The 19625-nt window shown below is 32.2% G+C and overlaps 1 protein-coding gene and 1 long non-coding RNA gene across 2 annotated transcripts; both read right to left on the reverse strand.

The window, feature by feature from the left end:
• Nucleotides 1-5516: 5516 nt before the first annotated feature.
• LOC110723191 (expansin-A8-like) lies at nucleotides 5517-7528 on the reverse strand. Its single transcript, XM_021902521.1, has 3 exons — nucleotides 7293-7528; nucleotides 6512-6824; nucleotides 5517-5823 (listed from the first exon to the last, which is right to left on the reverse strand). Exons 1-3 carry the CDS (start codon nucleotides 7429-7431, stop codon nucleotides 5520-5522), a joined length of 756 nt encoding a protein of 251 aa, XP_021758213.1. The 5' UTR covers nucleotides 7432-7528; the 3' UTR covers nucleotides 5517-5519.
• A 5021-nt stretch (nucleotides 7529-12549) lies between these two features.
• Nucleotides 12550-15130, reverse strand: LOC110723192. The gene is made up of 2 exons (XR_002511678.1): nucleotides 15021-15130; nucleotides 12550-12922 (listed from the first exon to the last, which is right to left on the reverse strand). It is a non-coding gene; the product is annotated as an uncharacterized LOC110723192 (long non-coding RNA).
• Between the last annotated feature and the right edge of the window lie 4495 nt (nucleotides 15131-19625).

Below are 19625 nucleotides of genomic sequence, written 5' to 3' on the forward strand. Positions count from 1 at the left end.
GACCAACCTGTTGAGGTTCAGCAGAAATGGGGACAGTTTCCTAACAGAAAATAAGTTAGTAAAAAATAATAAAAATAATAATAACGATATAATAAAAATTTTCTTTTCGACCATTATCATAATTTTATTACCTGTTGAGGAACAGGAGATACAGTAAGATCTTCAAACACCTTATCGGCATTTTCACTGGTTGTTGCCATTGCCGAAACTGTTTTTTCGGGAGCAGAAGTTTTAGGTGGCGATGGAGCCTTTGGCTGCTCAGTGTCGGTCTTTAACCGCTTTGATGCCGGCTCATCTTCTTTTCTTGTAGAAACGGTAGGAACACTACCACCGCGTCTGTTAGCCAATGAGGTCAGACGCAGATTTCTTCTCACATTCCCATCAACCATCTCTTCTGCTCTTCTTTTAGGATTACGTGTAGGGGCACGTGAGTAGAAAGAAGTGAAAGTCTCTAATGCCGGTCTTGGAGATGGGGGACAACGGGACACCACTCTCTTGCCGTCAGGTGATAAGCCGAGGGCTGCCTTGTCCAACTTCTGAGGGCCTACATGTCAAAGATTATTAATAAGTATAAACCGTTAAAAACCATATCTGTATAAATAATACCAACAAAAGTATTATATTAATGCGTAAATACTAACAACATAAAGGATAACAATAATTTACAAGGTTAATACCATAAGCGTTAGTCCGACATAAACCATATAAGATAGTGGTGTGTTGTTCAAAATGTACTTTACATTTGGCAACCACACTTTCGAAACAACACGAGTTTTTCCACCGATATTGGCCCTAACGACGTCAAAGTAATCATAGGCCTTCTGTTATTGAGGGCCAAGCTCTCTCTCGGCAATATGGCCGAAACGAGGATGAGGCCGAAAGAAAGTTCTCCTAATAGGAAAATCTTCCGGAACACTCATGAAAAAGAACTTATCATGCCAACCTTTACAACTTGACAACTTAGGGTTTACAGTGAACTTGTGAGAGGCCGTATACAACGACCAACAACCCTCAGATTGTCCATCACGTTTCAAAGTTATTAACCTCCTAAACAAGTTCAGGGTTAACGGAAAATTTTTATACAACAAAACCCAAACCAGAGCAATAACGACACGAATAGTAGGAGGAGTAAATTGTACCAGGCATACATTCCATGCCTTAAAAATTTTAGCAATTAAAGGATGAAGAGAAAATCGGAGGCCGAATTCAAAGTGTTTGACATAAATAGCAATATGACCATCAGGACAATCAAGAACAGTAGCAGAAGGTGGTGGAAGTATTAACTCAAACCCATTTGCCTTACGACAATATTCCTTTTCTTCGGCCAATTTCAGCCAAACCTTGCTAACACTGGCCTCAGCAACCTTACTGTTAGAGGGTAAGATAAGGGGTTGTCGGAAATCAACCTCATCGGTTTCAGACTCATATTCCTCATCTAAACTTTCCTCATGGGTAACTTGAGCCATGAGATCAATCATTTTGGCTCTCTCAGGGCTTTCGGTGTTATCGCCCTGATTTACTTCTTCATAACTATCATCGTCATCATTTAACACAGATTTGATAGCGAAATCGTGAACAGGAGATTTCGAACCTCTTTCAGACACGAATAGTAGGAGGAGTAAATTGTACCAGGCATACATTCCATGCCTTAAAAATTTTAGCAATTAAAGGATGAAGAGAAAATCGGAGGCCGAATTCAAAGTGTTTGACATAAATAGCAATATGACCATCAGGACAATCAAGAACAGTAGCAGAAGGTGGTGGAAGTATTAACTCAAACCCATTTGCCTTACGACAATATTCCTTTTCTTCGGCCAATTTCAGCCAAACCTTGCTAACACTGGCCTCAGCAACCTTACTGTTAGAGGGTAAGATAAGGGGTTGTCGGAAATCAACCTCATCGGTTTCAGACTCATATTCCTCATCTAAACTTTCCTCATGGGTAACTTGAGCCATGAGATCAATCATTTTGGCTCTCTCAGGGCTTTCGGTGTTATCGCCCTGATTTACTTCTTCATAACTATCATCGTCATCATTTAACACAGATTTGATAGCGAAATCGTGAACAGGAGATTTCGAACCTCTTTCAGACTCAGAGCTAGAAGAGCTTATAACTTGTGCTTGGCCAGGCCTTTTGCTTGGCTCAGGCCTAGAGCTTGGTTCAGCCTCAACATTAGGCCCCGCTGCACCATCAGCAATCTGAGATGGGTTGTCAGTCGGCTTAGATCTCGGCATACTGGAGGTTCTGATATGAATATTTCCGACGTTAGTTCCGTATTGATAAAAATCAGGTTTGTCGGCAAAACTCCGCAAGTGATACCGGATGCTAACAGGTTCAATTTCAAGAACCTCAACGTCCTCAGGAATGTTAGGGTTTGTTGGGCGTCGTGCCTTTTCACAATCCGCTAGTGTTTTATGACGGTGCCTCCTTTTGCTCTTTCTCTGATAACGGCTGAAAAGGGTCGTCAATGTTATCAGACAAAGATGAAACCCCACTTTTATTATGGCCGAGATATTTTTCCAAAGACTGCCTAATAAGACGCCGCCTAACAGTATTAAGGGTGGGTTGTTCTTCTTCAATATTATTATTGGACATTTAATAAACCAACTAAAAACTAAAAAATGGGCAAACAACGAATGTATTCCAACGCATGCAAATTGAAATTGAAATCTTTAAAATACCTTAAACTACTCGATGGCAGCGACGACGCAAAGAAGAATATTTGATGCTTCAATAATGCGATAAGTTCAGCAAGACCTAATTGCGGTTATCCCAAACAAAGATCGCAGCTTTCTCTGATAAAATTCGCAACTTTTTGTGAAGGAGATGAGAAAATGTGAAAAGTAAAAAAAAAAAAAAAAAAAAAAAAGAGAAAAGAGAAGTTAAAAAGGAAGTTGAAAAGGTGACGTTTGATGTGACACCTGGTCAGAAATCTAACGGTTAGAACAAAATGTTAATTTAAAAAAATAAATCGTTAGATTGTCGACACGTGTCCTCTACTTATACAATTTTCCCGCCTACAATTTAAAGCCACCATACATAAATATAATTAAAGTAAACCTTGTTTGCTAACGGAAAACAAGGTTACTTGGGGGGAAAAACGAAGTTTTTCGCTCCCAGCCTAAATATAATTAAAGTAAACCTTGTTTGCTAACGGCAAACAAGGTTACTTGGGGGGGAAAACGAAGTTTTTCGCTCCCAGCCTAAATATAATTAAAGTAAACCTTGTTTTCTAACGGCAAACAAGGTTACTTGGGGGGAAAAACGAAGCTTTTCGCTCCCAACCTAAATAAAATTAAAGTAAACCTTGTTTGCTAACGGCAAACAAGGTTACTTAGGGGAAAAACGAAGTTTTTCGCTCCCAGCCTAAATATAATTACGGTAAACCTTGTTTGCCGGTCACATCCTCACATTATAAATCAAATCGAATCAAATGAGAATACTAACAACAAGTGACAACGTTAGATCATCTGATCAAACGTCCTCACTCGGGGGGCTAGTTGTATGGGGAAATATCTACATAACGGAAATCATTATAGGCCGATATGGTATGACAGACCGACATACTATTTGAACTCGATCCATCAATAGCTTTTGTTAATATCGGCATTTCTGTATAAAGTATAAATATCGGCATGTAAGTAGCTGCTACGTGTCGTGCTTGCGTTTGACACGTGGCAGAAATTATATTACTTGTTAAACTGCCATCTGTCACTTAATAAACCTATAAATAATATGATTTTACTTCATAAACAAGGTAGCATTGATTACACTCTTTCTCTCACTACTCTCTCTCTCATTACTTTCTCTCTCTAAATAATCTTTCTTCTATAAACACTTGCTGACTTAATCTTTGGAACGGTTATCCCCGGATTCACCCCGGGGCTAGCTAATCTCTTCTCTTTGTGTAGGTTCTTACTTGACCGATAGGAGCAGAACGGGTTATATACTCGAGTTTCGGATCTTGGATTCGGGTTATCGGATTCCTGTAGAAACAGGTTTTATACAATAATACAAAAGATTTTTGAAGAACAATTCAATTAGGCTATGTTGTCTCTACCTTATAGTATTATTACTAAATAATTATTTTTGTTATATCAAACCATATCATCATATTAGACTAAAATAATTAATTAGGCAATTTTAAGTAAGTTGTACATATAACACAAAAAGATATCACTATTAATTAAGATTATTTAGAAATTTACTTAAGGATTGAAGAATTTGGTACATAACATACTTTACTTTACATGAAGTTGAAAGTTCATTGAGTTGACCTCTATTTTTCATCACAGAGGTGATCAAAATGGTCCAACCCAACCCAATTTAGGGCGGATTTTGGGTGGTTCAAACTTTTTAAATTTTTTTGCGGATTAAGACAAGTCCTTTAAAGATTTTTAGCTATGTTTTTACAATCACATTATATTATTGTTGCAAGATGTATGCTAAGCTAATTGGCAATTGCACAAGTTTTGTTGTAAGGATTTTTGTTGAGTTTGCCTCATTCTGTTCATCGGAGCTTACATCGAACTCAACCCGAGTTGCTAGTTTATGGTGGGTGAGTTTTCCAATAATAGTTTTCTGTATTAGGTGAGACTCGAATTCGAGACTTCCCTTTAGAAGACATCAATGCAAACAGCTTACCACTCGAGTCAACTCATGGTAGTTAGTTTTGTTGCAAGATGTTTTGATCTTTTGCCGGTCTTTCGGTCAAACTTTATGTATGTTTAAATTATTTTATTTAAAAAATTCAAGATACTGAAAAGTATTGGGCTATTCGCGCATGTTGCCGCTGCTGTCCAGTTGGTTTTCCTTACAATACTTGATTTTCGCCCCCACTTTTATTCTTTACTTGATCTTCCCTTTCAATTACGGTCTGGGGTGGTTTTTATATGGCATCCTATGCAAGTTTTATGATACTTTTCATGTATGTTTTTTAATGAATAATTTGGTTTGATTTTAGATCATTTTACAATTTTACTTTTTTTTTTCTAAAACCTTTTTTTTAACATATGCTTTGAACAAAAACTACAAATTATTTAGCATTTATCACAAAACATACACACACAAAAATAACGAGATGATAAGAAGTCAGCTGAACTGAATTGAAAAATTTTTATATTACCTTGATAAAAATTCATATTACAGGATGTAAAACGGAATTACAACGCCTGCTAAAATCAAGATGTTGCGAGTAAAAAAGAACCGATGTTTTGGCCATTAAAATCAGGCAGCAAAAACAACATTCCTTATAAAGACTCCTAAAATTAAAAAAACACAAGAGCCTATATATCACTATTTATAAATAAAATGACCTTTAGCGGGTGCTAATATAGGCACCACAGCAAAATATTGGCCACAATCTACTTAAAGGAAAAAAAAAAAAAAAAAAAAAAAAAAAAAAAACTCCTTTTAATTCTAAAATTCTCTTCCTAATTTCTTGAAGAAAATTTTCTTAGGAAAATATTTCATTTCCTTAGAATTTTTGTTGGTTTTTCTTTCTTTTTTTTTTTTATAATTAGAATTGTCCTCCTTCAAAAGTTTGACCAAATTGCCAATTGCCAGGAACAATGTTGTTACTAGTAATAGTCCTTCCATCACTAGAAGTAACTTGGAATGAGAGGCTTTGCCCATTGAGGTTAGCATTGCTTTGCCAATTTTGTCCCCAGTTCCTTGACATCGCTTGCCACCCGGTTTTCGAACCCTTTATCGACACCGAGTGGACGTCACCGGCACCGGCAACATTAGTGATTAGGACCAAGTTGAAGTAGGAGTGTCCATTGATTGTGAACCTTATTCCTCCCTTTCTTACACAGGGTACCCTGAAAATTCATAGCATACAATATTAGACTACTAGAATTATGTAACCCAAGAAACAATTGGCTTAAATGCCTTAAATAACCCTTTATGAAATTATTTAAATACCGAATTTGACCCTATCTAAGAGACTTGTCATTAAAAAAAGTAGTTTTAATCAGTACGGAGTTAAAATTTATTTTGTCGGTAAATAATATTTACAAGTAATTAATGTTTACTTAATGAATTTGGTTTAAGTCATTTGTTAACAACTTAGAGTTTATTCTGATTTACTGAGCTGAATTGAATTGTTTATAAGAGAATGAAATTAGGAAATAAACTGAAATGAATTGAAATTAGGCTGAAGAGAACAGGTCGTGAGTATAAAAATACATTTAAAATCCAATGAAGAAAAAAGGGCCTAAGTGTCATTTTCATTACTTTTCTTTTCCAATTTTTTGTTTTCTTTTTACAAAAATGTCCCTAGTCCCTACTTGCATCCAAAATTCAACTTAACCATATGAGTGTAGCTTCCTTTTCAAAAAAACCATTTAACAGTTTAACATCTATCAATTGAATATATTAAAGATAAATACTTAACATTCTTAACATTTTCTCCGATCCTTTTTGTTTTTCTCACTTAAATTAAATTTATCTGACGAAAAGATTCTAAATAAGACAAGTACATAAGAAAAAAATAAATAAAGAGTGTACCTTCTAAAAGAAACGGGGACAATTCCAGCACGATATTGAGCAATTTTTAAGTAAGAAGGCTCAGCCAAATCAAAATGTTGTAGAGGAGGGTTACACCATCCACCATTATCATTAGATAATGCATAGTTTGGTGGGCAAAAATTGGTAGCAGTGACAATAATGCTCCCTGCTATGCACCATTTTGGGTCGTCATTGCATTTAAGTTCGTAGCAAGCTCCACAACTCATTCCACTGTTAAATAACGCGGTACTTAGTGCCGCCGTGCTAGTCCCGTACCCTTGGCTGTACAAGTTTCCATACCCACATGCTCCCCCTGCATTTTCGTTACGATAATTAATTAGATATAACTATAAGCATAAACTACGTATGTACTCCCTCTGTCCGAAATTAATTACTGTTGTAGTAAAACTTCGTACAGTCAACATTTATTTATTTATTAGTACTTTTATTAACTACTTAACTAATGCATGTCATATTGTATTGGTTTTACAATGACAATGCATCATTACTTGTTTTACATTAATGCTAATATTGGTTTTAAAATATCAATGCACCATTACTTGTTTAATAGTAACGCTATTATATTTGTCAGTTTAGTAGGTTACCAATAGAGTGACTAATAACTTCTTGATAGGTGTACATATCCAAAAGAGTCGATTAACGACAATGTGACAATTAATTCTGAACAACAACATTGGTTATGACTTATGAGTGTTACGTCGTTGAGTAACAAAATGCTAAAGGTCTAACGTTTAGACAATATATAATTACGTGAACTTACCCATTGTGCCAGAGGCGTCACCTCCACCATAAAATGTAGCATGGGCATTCGTCCAACCGGCGTCACCGTATACACCGCGAAGGCAAAGATTAATGACCAAGACGAAGAGGGTTGAGGCCAACATGGTAGGAGAAGCCATGTATTGTTAGAGAACAAGAGTTTTAATTTTGGGAGGGAGAGGGAAAAATAGAAGGGAGAGTTTGAAAGAAAGCTATTTGCTTTGTGGTAAGGAAATGGTAAAAGGTTTTACTTATATAGAAACCTCAAGGCTGTAGGTTATGTGGGGTAGTGATTAACTAACCTATTACAAAATGACAAAATCAACATTAATTAATGAATTAATTTATTAAAAAAATAGCACCAACTTAAATTGAGGAAAAATAATAAAGTGGTAAATTAAATACCTAAATTGAAGAGTAAGCCAACTTAAAAAATATAAAAAATCTCATGTGATATAGTTGTATAGTAATCTTGATTAATTTATGATATAGTTTTGTTAAGTAAAGGGATTTGTTTTAGCAAGGTTGAATCTTGCACATGGAAGTTGTCCCAACTCCCAAGTAGACTTACCAGGCCAAACTGCTTAACGTCAGTTTTCTGGTCCAGGGTCCTACTTGCACATGCACTTTGTAATTTGTAAACTGTCTCTATTGTTTTTTTTTTTTCCTTTTTTTTTCAATTTTATTTATTTATTTATTTGTGTTATTTGTTACAGAATCTAATTTTTTAAAAGACTTAATTATGGATAATTCAATTGGTAATTTGATTAGGCCCGCGTTGCTGCTCATATATTTAATAAGGTAGGATTTGTTATATTTAGAGGAGTGGAGACTCAGATTGTATCTCGGTTTTTCACTATTTTTTTTAAAAGTTGTATGACTTTGCCTGTTTTTCAGATTTATTATTGTTATAATTGTTATTGTTATTATTGTTATTGTTGTTGAAGTATGATGACTAAATGATGTGACACTAATTAATGCTCTAAGGGACAAGGATTGCTTAAGATTGAGTCCCATATTAATAAAGTTCTAAGATATTGATGTTAAAAGTAACAACAAGAAGATCAAAAAAGTAAAAAGCTATATTAAAGAATCAAAAAAGTGTTCTAACATGAATCTCATGATATGCTTTGATTTCGGTTTGAACTTTTTTCCCCCTAATTTAAAATTTGAATCAATGAGTTTATGTGATAACTAAAAAGTACATGTTACAATATTAATTGTCAATAAAAATCCTATAAAGTACATAAAACTAAAGCAACATATTTTTTAAGGGTGGCAATTCGGGTTAGTAGGTCGTGTTCGGGCTCGATTTTGAATTATGTTTAGATACTATAAAAAATAGTGGCAATTCGGGCCAGTGGGTCAGATTCGGGTTGGATTATCGGATCGGGTCAGGAATTGTCAACCCTATTATTTCTACAACGTACTAAATATCACTTATCCGTTACGGTTTTCATAAGAAAGCACCAACCAATGCAATTGGACAAATGAAATTGTTAATTGGCACGTAGTTTTGGTACCAATTCGTGCAGCAAAATGGGAAGGTATATGGGCAATATGGCCGTATATATTTCAAATTCGTCACCTTATTCCTAAGTTTGCGCATAAAATTGCAGGCGAAAAATTAGAGGTTAATAAAGTGACGGTGAGGAAGTCCATATACTAAAGTATTCAACTTGTGCAACGACGATAAGCTGATAACCATTAAACCCCATCATCTATCGGTGCTCAAACTCTGTGACTCTGTGACATCTTTAAATATGTCACGCTAAATTAAAATCTTTGGAGTTACCATAAAATATGGGTCAAATTCAATGCTAGACATATAATAAGCCTAGAAAAATAGTAATTTTTTTTTTTATTTTTTTCAACTTTTAAGTATAAATTAATGATTCAGATCGCAAAACATTAAAAATGTCGTCTGTAGTTCAAAAAGTAATCCGAGGTTGTGTTAAGAACTCCATATATACAAACGTCTAGGGAAAGTGTTGAATTAGAAAGATAATATCTCGATGAATTGAGTCGTAATAGGTTTGTTTAACTTTTCTATCTTTATATGGGTTGTGCTAAGAACTTCATGTATACAAACGTCTAGGGAAAGTGTTGAATTAGACGATAATATCTCGGTGAGTCAGTGTATATATTGTGTCAGTAATAGATTTGTTTTCCTTTTACATCTTTTTTATGACGTATAAATATTTATCTACTACTTCGTATTATTTTTAATTTGCGAAAGAATGACATTATGTAATGAAATAGATTTCAAAATTTCTACTCTGATCTTTAGCCGCAAAGGTTATAAATTCAAGTTTTTTTTTTTTTTTTTTTTTGACAGCACAAATTAAGCTTTACTACACTATATAAACAAATTATCGTTAAAAAATTAAAATGCGATAAAAAGATTTAACTAGTGGATATCACGTAGTGAGCAAGAAAATATTAGAGCCAACATATGTGACTCAAAACCAAGTCTTTAGCTCATATCATCATTCCTTTTATAGACTAAATTAGACAACATTATGACTCAAAGCTTTGCATACACATAACTTTAAATTTAATTATGGCATGAGCCGCATGACTTTGATTTATCCCAAACTATATTCACATGGTAAGTCTATATACGTAGATAATTAAACCAACATACTTTATTATATGTGGCTGACCACACTGTGTAGACAGTTATTATAGGGTAGGGTTACTTCGTTAGTGTAATAGGGGTTACTTGGTCAGTATTTAAGTGTTACTTTGTCGGTATAATAAAATTGCTCGGTTAGTGTTATTATATAAGATACTCGATTAGTGTTATAAAAATTACTCGCATAACATTATAGAGATTACTTTGCTCATTTATACAAAGTAGTAAATAAAATGAAATGTTAAACAAAAATTCAAAGTGATACATAGCGTAGAGCGTAGTAGTTGTAGTACAATAGTTAGTGGTAGCCTAGTAGATTTTGTTATAAAAATAAATAAAGTAGTTAATTGAAATTTAATTTAGTAATAATTTTATTTTTATTTTTATTTTTTGAGGGAAAAGTAGTTAGTGGTTGTTAAATGAAGAGAAAAGACAGGTAAAATAAAATAAAAATAAATAATAAAAAAGAATAGGTCTACGTTAAAAAGGTATGTCCGACCTAGAGTCAAAAGGAGAGCATCTTCCAAAATATTTCTTAGACCGACTAATCCGTGAACTACCTTTTTTCAGCATACAAATTTAAAATATTAATATAAATCGTATGTCCACTTGTCTAGCTTATAAACAGTCAAATGTCGAATTCTGGTCTCGTAAGCCATGTAATTATGTGCTTAATTAGCGCCTTGCATTGCTCCCATGCCGTAAATTGCCTCTTCTTTAACTTTTATTGTGTTCATACGGAGTTTGGAGTTTCACATTCTCAACTGGTACGAGTGAATATCAACTAATTTAGTTGGTTAGACGTAGGAATGTCGAGTTTTGTACTTCAAAAATAGAGTATAACTTAAAATTTTATGCGCTCATGGTTTTTTTTATACACCATACTTATAGGAAAAGTTTTTAATTAATTCACTTAAAAAGGTACTCGTAACATGGTTTCCAAAAAAAAAAAAAAAAAAAAAAAGCCAAAAAAGTACTCGTAATGGTTACTCTTTTGATATGAGTCTTATTGCGTAACAATCTATGTGAATAACAGTATAGTTCACTTAAAAAGTTACGAGGTAAAACGGAGTATGTAATATGATTATTTCATAAATAGAATTGGCAAATGTGGCAATGTGCTATGTGGCATTTTGTTCTAATTTGTCTTGTACAAGTTGTATACATTTATTATCTTAGAAAATTTATCAAAGCTACGTAAAACACATATTATGAGTCTATGATGATCCGATCCATGCAAGTGACATATACGTAGATTTTTTGTTGTATCAACTTTGTGTTTTGCACAATAATTTTTTGGTATTGTGTTAGTTTTGAGTCTGTTATCGTGTTGTATTATATCGTGTCGTGTCATGTTAAAGATATCCGAATTTATTTTAGAGCACATACTACTACCTAGTGATTAATTAAATACGTGGTTCATTGGTGTAATAATATTCTACACTTCATTTATTGTGTGTTTAGAAATTAGAAGTAGGAAAGGACTTATGTAGACAATGTAGTATATTGAACTAATGAAGGTACATTTCGTACATGCTGGTGTTGGAAATTCATTACATATAATATTCTCGATAGTATAATTTTTCATGCATTCATAATTATAACCACATGTGTTGCAACAGAAGCATGTCCTTTTTAATCTTAAGGAATAATCGTAGAAGAAAATGCAAGAAAGAACAACATCTACTCTCTCTTTATGTGCTAATTGTGGCAATTAATTAAGAAGATCTTTCTTTGATCATGCATTAGGCTTTTATTAATTATAAGTGCAGATATTTGCATGCACCAGAAATCTAATACTACCTCCGATTTTTTTTTTTAGTTGCAACTTTGGAATATTTTATATCTCTCAAATAATACCCCAAAGTTGCAACCAAAAAATATCGAAGGTAGTACTACGAAGTATACTAAATTCATTTTACAATAAAATCACATGATATATAGAGAATTCAATATATCCTACAAACTAAAAAAAATATATTAAGAAAAGGGTAGAATCCGATTTATATATAAGCCTTTTTGAAAATCCAAAGTCTTAATCAAATTCAAGAGTTTACCTTTTATTTTTCAAAGTATTGTAGTTTTTGGCTTCTCATAAATCTGTTACAGGTTAAATACAGGGTCTGTTCACATTTACTTAATTTCAGTTCAGTTTAGCTCTGATCAGTTTAGTTCAGTTCAATTTAGCTCCTAATTTCCCTCTCTCGTAAAATATTCAGTTTAGTTCAGCTCTAATCATTTCAGTTTAGTTCAGCTCCTAATGTCCCTCTCTCATAAAATATTCAGTTCAGTTCAGCTCCAATCAGTTCAGTTCAGCTTAATTTAGTAAATGTGAACATGCCCTATTAGTTGATCAATAGACTTGTTAATGCACAATTTTGATCATTAACATATTTAATTATTTGTAGTAACTAGTTAGTACAGTAATAAATTATGACAAATAATAATTTGAAAATATACATTAAGAAATTTTAAAACATCTTATAATTTACTAACATGTGTTTTTATAATACATAATTTTATATAATTTGGCAACATGTTTGGGCCAAGTCCATTGTCCTAAGTCCATTGACATGGAATTACGAAAGTACCCCTCCATAATCCAGCCCGTCATTAATCATAGTAAAGTACGAATTTACCCCTGATCTGTCCAAACAAGTACAACTTCTGCCACATGAATGTACATCTATAAATAGCTCTCCAATAATTAATTGATGGTAACTTTTTCCTAATTCTCTAATCTTCTCTCTCTACTTTCTCTCTCTAAAGTACTCTTTCTCTCTTTACTTTCTCTCTCTAGAAAGTACATTCGTTGACTTAAGCATCGGAGGGGCTTTCCCGGGTCACACCCCCGGGGCAGTATACCTTCTCTCTCTTTTGCAGGCCTAGCTCTCGGACAACAAGGCATAGCGGAGGAAAATTCGGACATTCATCGGACATAGCTCTAGGACATCTTGATTTCATTACCCTAACACCGAGGAGTATTCTGTTTTCTGAAACAGTTATAAGCTAAGCAAATACATACAATAAAAGGAACATCTAGTCTAGTTTATTTGGTCTGAATTTTCAAATCTGTTATGATTCCAATAAGAAGTTCATGAAATGAGGATAAAGTAACATAACATCAAATCTGAAGCATATGTCAAAATTCGGTTTTTTTTTTTTTTTCACATCACTTTTCCAATATGAAGTTTGTATGAATGTTTTAAGATATGAGTATGGTAAACGTATATTAAAAAAAAAATGATTTGAATGTACTCGATAGTAAGTACAAATAAACATCTTATAAGCTCCATTAGAATTAAGAACCGATGATGTATAATTAATTTCAATCAATTAAACTAAAGGGCATGTTCTTTTCAGCTTAATTTCGATTCAGTTCAGCTCCAATTAGTTCAGTTCACTTTGTTCAGTTCCTGATTTCCTTCTTTCATAAACAATTCAGTCAGTTCAGTTCAATTCCAATCAATTTAGTTCAATTCAACTCATTTTAGGAAATTAGAATAAGCTCTAAGTTTAATTACATGAAAATCAAATAACAAGATTGATCGCACCCCTAGTATTCTAGTAAGATACACTCGAGTTATTCAAAAACCAATAAATGAACAACATAAGATCTAAAAATCAGGGATTATACGTACATAGATTTGTTTTTCAAATTAATCAAATCTGCAAAGTGGAAAAGACACAACTTAAAGGTTCCGTAAGAGCACAAAATGTGCAACACAATTTGCAACATATTTTATTTTGTCATTTACCATAAAGTCCATAAAATCATAAATCACATATAGTCAACTACCATCGGTGGTTAATCTCCGAGTATCAAGTGTCGGTAACTACAAGTTGATTAATTCAATAAAAACAAAGAAATTAAAATATGGTTTATTATTATAAACTTGATTAAATCTCATAATTAAATTAATGCTAAGGATCAACAAATATTGTCATACTTGCAATAATGTTCGTTCAATTAAGAGAATACATGTGGTAAGATCCTAACAACAATTTCAAGAATGTACAAAAAGATGTGCCGTAGTTAATACAGTTGCTTCGTTACTTAATTAACACCCTCTTGTTAATTGCCATTATTTAAGAAGTAATTAAAATTTACTCCCATTAGATTATGCAGCTAATAGATCCGTAGCCCAACGAATTTCAGATCGTGCGTAATTGAGATTTGCATTAGCTAGGTACTAACTTCGATTCACTAAAATGATTACACTTGTTTTCTACAATTTTCTACATATGTAATACAAAAAAGATAAAAAGTAAAATTCATATTATAAGCTAGAATTATGTATGGGGATTATTTGACTCGAGTAGGCGAGTAGGCAAACAATCGTTATTGCAATTGCTAATTGATAGAGTATAAAAACATATTCCTGGGCCTCTAATAGTTGAGGCCCAGGAATATGTTTTTATACTCTATCACTAATTACTCTTACTAATTACTAATTACGTAGTATCACTGAAAAATAGTCATTACCTAGACTAGGGTATCCCATCCACTCGTGCAATTGCAAATAGCTAGCCTTGATTTTGTGTTAATTCATGAGATAATTAACCCTATACGGTCATGAACCATGACTAGAGGTTTAGGGATGAAGGTACAAATTAAATCAATGAGACAATCTTGTCCATATTGGCCTCTACTCTATTTTTATTGTGACAGGTATTTTGCGATTCAATCGACATACAATCAAAGTCAATTTTGCTCCAAATTAATTAATAATACTAGGTTGGTTGAATAATTATAATAATGCATACTTATATAAATCTGAATATTGTGATCACTTATTGTCCACAAAGCTTAAAAGGAAACATAAACCGGTTGTCAAACTTATTTTATTAGGCGTGATTTTCAATTACATATTCTTAATTACACATGCAAAAGGTGACCAAAATAAATATATTATACGAATAAATTGGACGAAAAGTGATAAAAAGAAAAAATTACTTAGATTTTACACGTTCCTTTTAAATTGCTACATTATGAATTAAATTTTAATAACTATTATAGAATATAAGTTGAATGAAAAGAATTAAATTAATTAAATGAAGTTTAACCTTCGGTAATTTAACCCTACATACCTTTGTTTAAGGGTAGTACTTCAAATATTATAACGTCTCTTCGAATTGCTTGAAAGAAAAACAATGGGGATATTAAAAATATAGAATAGATTTGTTTTCTCGTCTAATTTAGTGCCTAAAACCCTAAAAAAGGTCCGGTATTTATAGGCTAGGTTGCAGAAGAAAAAAAATAAGAGCAGAAATTGTCGTGTCGCTTTAGAAAATTGTCGTGGAGTACCAAATTGTCAATTTTGCTGTACCACGACAACGTGGCGTAATATATAGTTTGGAATTTTTTCCACGGTTTTCAAAATTTCCACAACTTTTGATCCGTAGCTGGAATAAAGCATATATTATATTGCTAGAAAGATATAGAAGTCTACTTTCCAACCTAATTAGAAATAGGTCAAAATCAATTGTAGATTTTTAGATATGAACAAAATAGTGCAAGGATGTCAATTTTGAAATGAACTTAGTATTTGGCTCGTATAATATTTGCATAAAAGTTATGAGGCAAGAAAACCATATTTGCTTTGTAAAAGGGTATGGGTTTAAATGGGTTAAAATAATAACAAAACAAAACAAAAAAAAAATTAAAGGATAGTAAAAAGGAAAATTAGGTAGGATAAGGGAATTAAGTGATTCCGGATCTAATATGCAATCCGGCAAAAATGGTGATTAATGTTCACTCATCATCGGGTCTGAGTTGTGGAGACACGACCAAGTGTCTACAAAAACATATATATGAAGTATTATTCTTAAATATGTGTATCAAACGTGTGAAATACTTATCGAAACAGATCCTTGAAAATAAAACAAATTCTCACTATGCATATACACATATGTCAATCATACGTATCTCATATAAGTGTTTGTGTATCCTTAAGATCGGGATTACTACAGGTTAATTTTACCGAATCTATTTTCTGACACATCTTATATAAATTAGTAAATTACCCCCGGAATTTTATATAATTGAAAAGTCAAACTGAATTTAAATCAATTACGAATTAAAAGGAGTGTAATTGTCCTTTTTTTTCTTTGTTTTTTTTATAAATACAAACAAAGAACAAAACAAAATTAAATCTACTCTATAATGACAGACAAAACGTGGAATAGCCACACCTATCTCTAATAATGCTGCTCAACTATTGAGTAAGGACCTAAGACATTCATATTTGTGCTTATTTCCATTGCCTTTTATACACGAATGGATCAACAAGTCGATCTGAACTCGATTTAACTTCACTCTTATTAAGGAACCTACATAATAAGTTAAAAAACATGAAACACTTGATGCAACAAACATAATATTACACACCAATATATACAAGTATATACCATAAACAAACAATAGAAATCCAAAATTAATGCACATGGGGGGGGGGGGGGGGGGGGGTTTGAATTGAATTGAATTCGCATTAAATTTCTTTGCTCCTTCACTTAGCCTTGGATCCTTTAAGTAGGGTCCTCTTTGCACCGTTTTTGCCCTTTGTTTTAAGGGCAAAAACATGAGGATGAAATTGCTTGTCTTTTGGTTTTTAGGGTCCATCTAAAACAAAGTGTAGGGCATACTTACAAACAAGGGCTAGTGAAGGGCAATTTCACCTGGGACCATCCTTAAACAAACAAGTACTACTATTTGAAGTTGGGTCAAAAATATTCAGTCTGCCTCCCCCTATGTTTTTGGTCCAATGACAAGAAAGACACATGGATAACTATATGTGGAACTTTGAAAACGCAAGCTTTATTTATTTGTTGATTATTTGAATGTTGAATCCACAAATGTATGTTCTAATATACTTTTATGCTTTCTTTAGGATACATGTGACTTGCACAAGTCTGGAATCGGATTGGATCAGACTGGAATCAGTTTGATTGAAAGAATAATGATAGGACCGTGGATTCCTAATCATGTTAACGACAAATATACATAAGGAACACCAATAAAGTGACACAAAAAGATTTTTCGTGAAAATTCGAAAATAAATTAGATAACAATTTATACGCATTCAGACTTTCAGTGATGTGTATGATGAAACATTGGTGACTTATATGTTGTTTTCGAAATCATCATTGATCTTATCAGAGTTCTAAATATAAAACTAATCATCCTAATCACCCAAGATACTAGCCATTTAGTCAAAACCTCACAAATAGTGGGATTTTAACACCAACCTCTTCAAATAAATAAATTAATTAATTAAATTAGACAAAAATAAATAAATAAATTGGTGCACACTGCTACATACCTATCATAGAAATTGACATCATCAATAAGATGTTAAAGTAGCTTAGGAGTTAGGATGATTACTCGTTTGTTTTATTTGTTTTAATAAAGTACAAGGAAAATTAATTTGATTTTAAGGCTAATAAGTTTAGACAAATTAGATTAAGTTTAATAAATTAACAATTATTTTGATAAATTCATATAAGTTATGTTTTGTGGTAATATGAATAACATATTATAATAAGCTCAAATTCAAGTAATCAAGTTTAAGATAGAGAGCTAACTTCGAATCAGTCAATTTTATGACTAAAAGCCTAATAAGCTAAGATTTGAAAACCTTAGGGTTTTTTTTGGCATTACTGTAGTTTTTCGTTTTTTAAAATCATATGATATATGTTCTACAATGAATAAAAAATTAGTCAAACTTATTAAGATAATGATATTTTTGAAAATTGACAAAAAAAAAAAAAAAAATGGAAACACCTTTTTCTTCTTTCCAGTTTTTAGTTTTTTGTTTTTTTAAAAAAATGAAAATCGAAAACAAAAAAAATGCCACACAAGCCCTTAATAATTTGATTTTGGATTAATAAAACACACTATCAAATGATAAAATTAATTGTTAAGGTATTGAATTTTGTATTGATCAAATTTAGTTTGTATATATCACTATCCACTAGTCTTAATTTCAATTAAAAAAATTAAAAATAAATTCAAGATTTTATCATAAAAGTAATGGAGAATTATTATAGGGATAAGATAAGTTAGGATAAATGGAGAAGTTTCGCATCATTCATAAAGTATTGTCCTAAATGTCAAGAGTAAGAATGATGTTTATATGGGACATCAAACTTTGGGATAATATAAAATTTTCCTAAATGTTCTTGTTGACTATAAACACATGGTTTAGTTAATTTCAATTTTACAAGTTGGCCAACTTACATGTGAATAAAGTTCATTTTACTATACATGTACATATTAAATGTTTCTATAGAAATATAAAATGGTCCACAAAATATTTATCTTGTTTCTATAATGTGTTGTGTAGATATATAAATATAATGGTCACATTTATTATATTAATATAATTATACATAGTAGTATAAATTTTGTGGAGTTTTTCAAAAAAAAAAAAATTTTGTGGAGTATATAAATATTTATAAATTAATTAAGAAGTTGGCCAATGGCTATGGTTGATGGGCTAAGAAAGAGGAGCCTCTGAATTTGATTGTGGGGGTGAAAGTCATAATGGACTACGAATAGTGAGGAACACTAGTCTCGATCATGTTTTGGTTCATGCACATGTAGAGTATATTTAAATTTTGCTTTCTCAAAGATTAGTTTTCCACAAATTCCACAACAATGTCGTTCAATGTCACCCCTTAATTTCAAAAGATAAGAAATTCAGTCTAATTTAATCCTGTTGCCTTTGGACCTCCAACCATAATTTTGAATTAAAAATTTAAATTTAAATTATTGTTATATTTAAATCGGTTTTAGTTAAGTTTATTAAATCTTTTCTGTCATGATCAATGAGGTGTGTGTTAAAAAAAAGTTCTATCATGATCAATTAGGTCTAAAAAAATTTAAATAAATTCAAGTTGGAAAAAAGGGTCTTAAGGGCATATTCCTATTAATTTGATTTTCACTCATCTTAACTTACTAGAATTTATTTTAACTTCAATATGTCTCATATATTTCACTATATACCATTGACTAATTTTATTCAATTATTTGAAATCGGTGAAAATTAGGCGAGTTGAATGAAGTCTAAGTTTTTTTTAAAGCAAAAGGGATATTAAAAAAAAATAAAATTATAATTATAATGATATGCGGCGATTGAACAAGTAAGAAAATCAATAGGAAACATTAGAGGCAGTAAGCTAAAATAATTTTAATTTCAGATACATTATTGGCTTCTCTTTGGCTAAGACTAAAGATGGGCATGGGCCATGCCGTGTAGGTCCACGTGTAAGATCAACTTGTCTCGTGCTTAAGTGAATCGTGTTTAGAATGAAACATGAAATAATCGTGAATAAAATAAGCGAGTTGAAATTAGGCCATAATTTACCGACATTCCTTTTGTGTTGTGTTGGGCTTATGATGGGCTTATACCAAGTCAGGTAATTTTCAACCAATCCGACCCATTTCTATCTCTAACTAAGACAACAAAGCAAGTGAATTAATAATGGACACCAAATTCATCTTCATTTCCTCGACTTACCAAAGGAGACAAATAATAACATCCTAACCAACTTGAATGGGGACATTTCTGTATAAAATGTACAAAAATTAATAAAAATTTTAATCATTTTTTTTGGATGATGAAAATGATTCATGAAGAAGCTGACCGCAAACCACGGCTGGTTCATGTGACTCTTACGTGGTAGGCCGTGTGC

Source organism: Chenopodium quinoa, unplaced genomic scaffold, assembly GCF_001683475.1.
Source record: "Chenopodium quinoa cultivar QQ74 unplaced genomic scaffold, ASM168347v1, whole genome shotgun sequence".
NCBI lineage: Eukaryota > Viridiplantae > Streptophyta > Magnoliopsida > Caryophyllales > Amaranthaceae > Chenopodium > Chenopodium quinoa.

What these genes read in the sequence shown, in the direction of transcription:
- LOC110723191 (XM_021902521.1), bottom strand. Translation starts at nt 7,431, where the DNA reads ATGGCTTCTCCTACCATGTTGGCCTCAACCCTCTTCGTCTTGGTCATT. An exon ending in TGACGCCTCTGGCACAATGG is followed by an intron (nt 6,825 to 7,292) that starts GTAAGTTCACGT and finishes ACGAAAATGCAG; the next exon opens with GGGGAGCATGTGGGTATGGA. An exon ending in GTCCCCGTTTCTTTTAGAAG is followed by an intron (nt 5,824 to 6,511) that starts GTACACTCTTTA and finishes ATGAATTTTCAG; the next exon opens with GGTACCCTGTGTAAGAAAGG.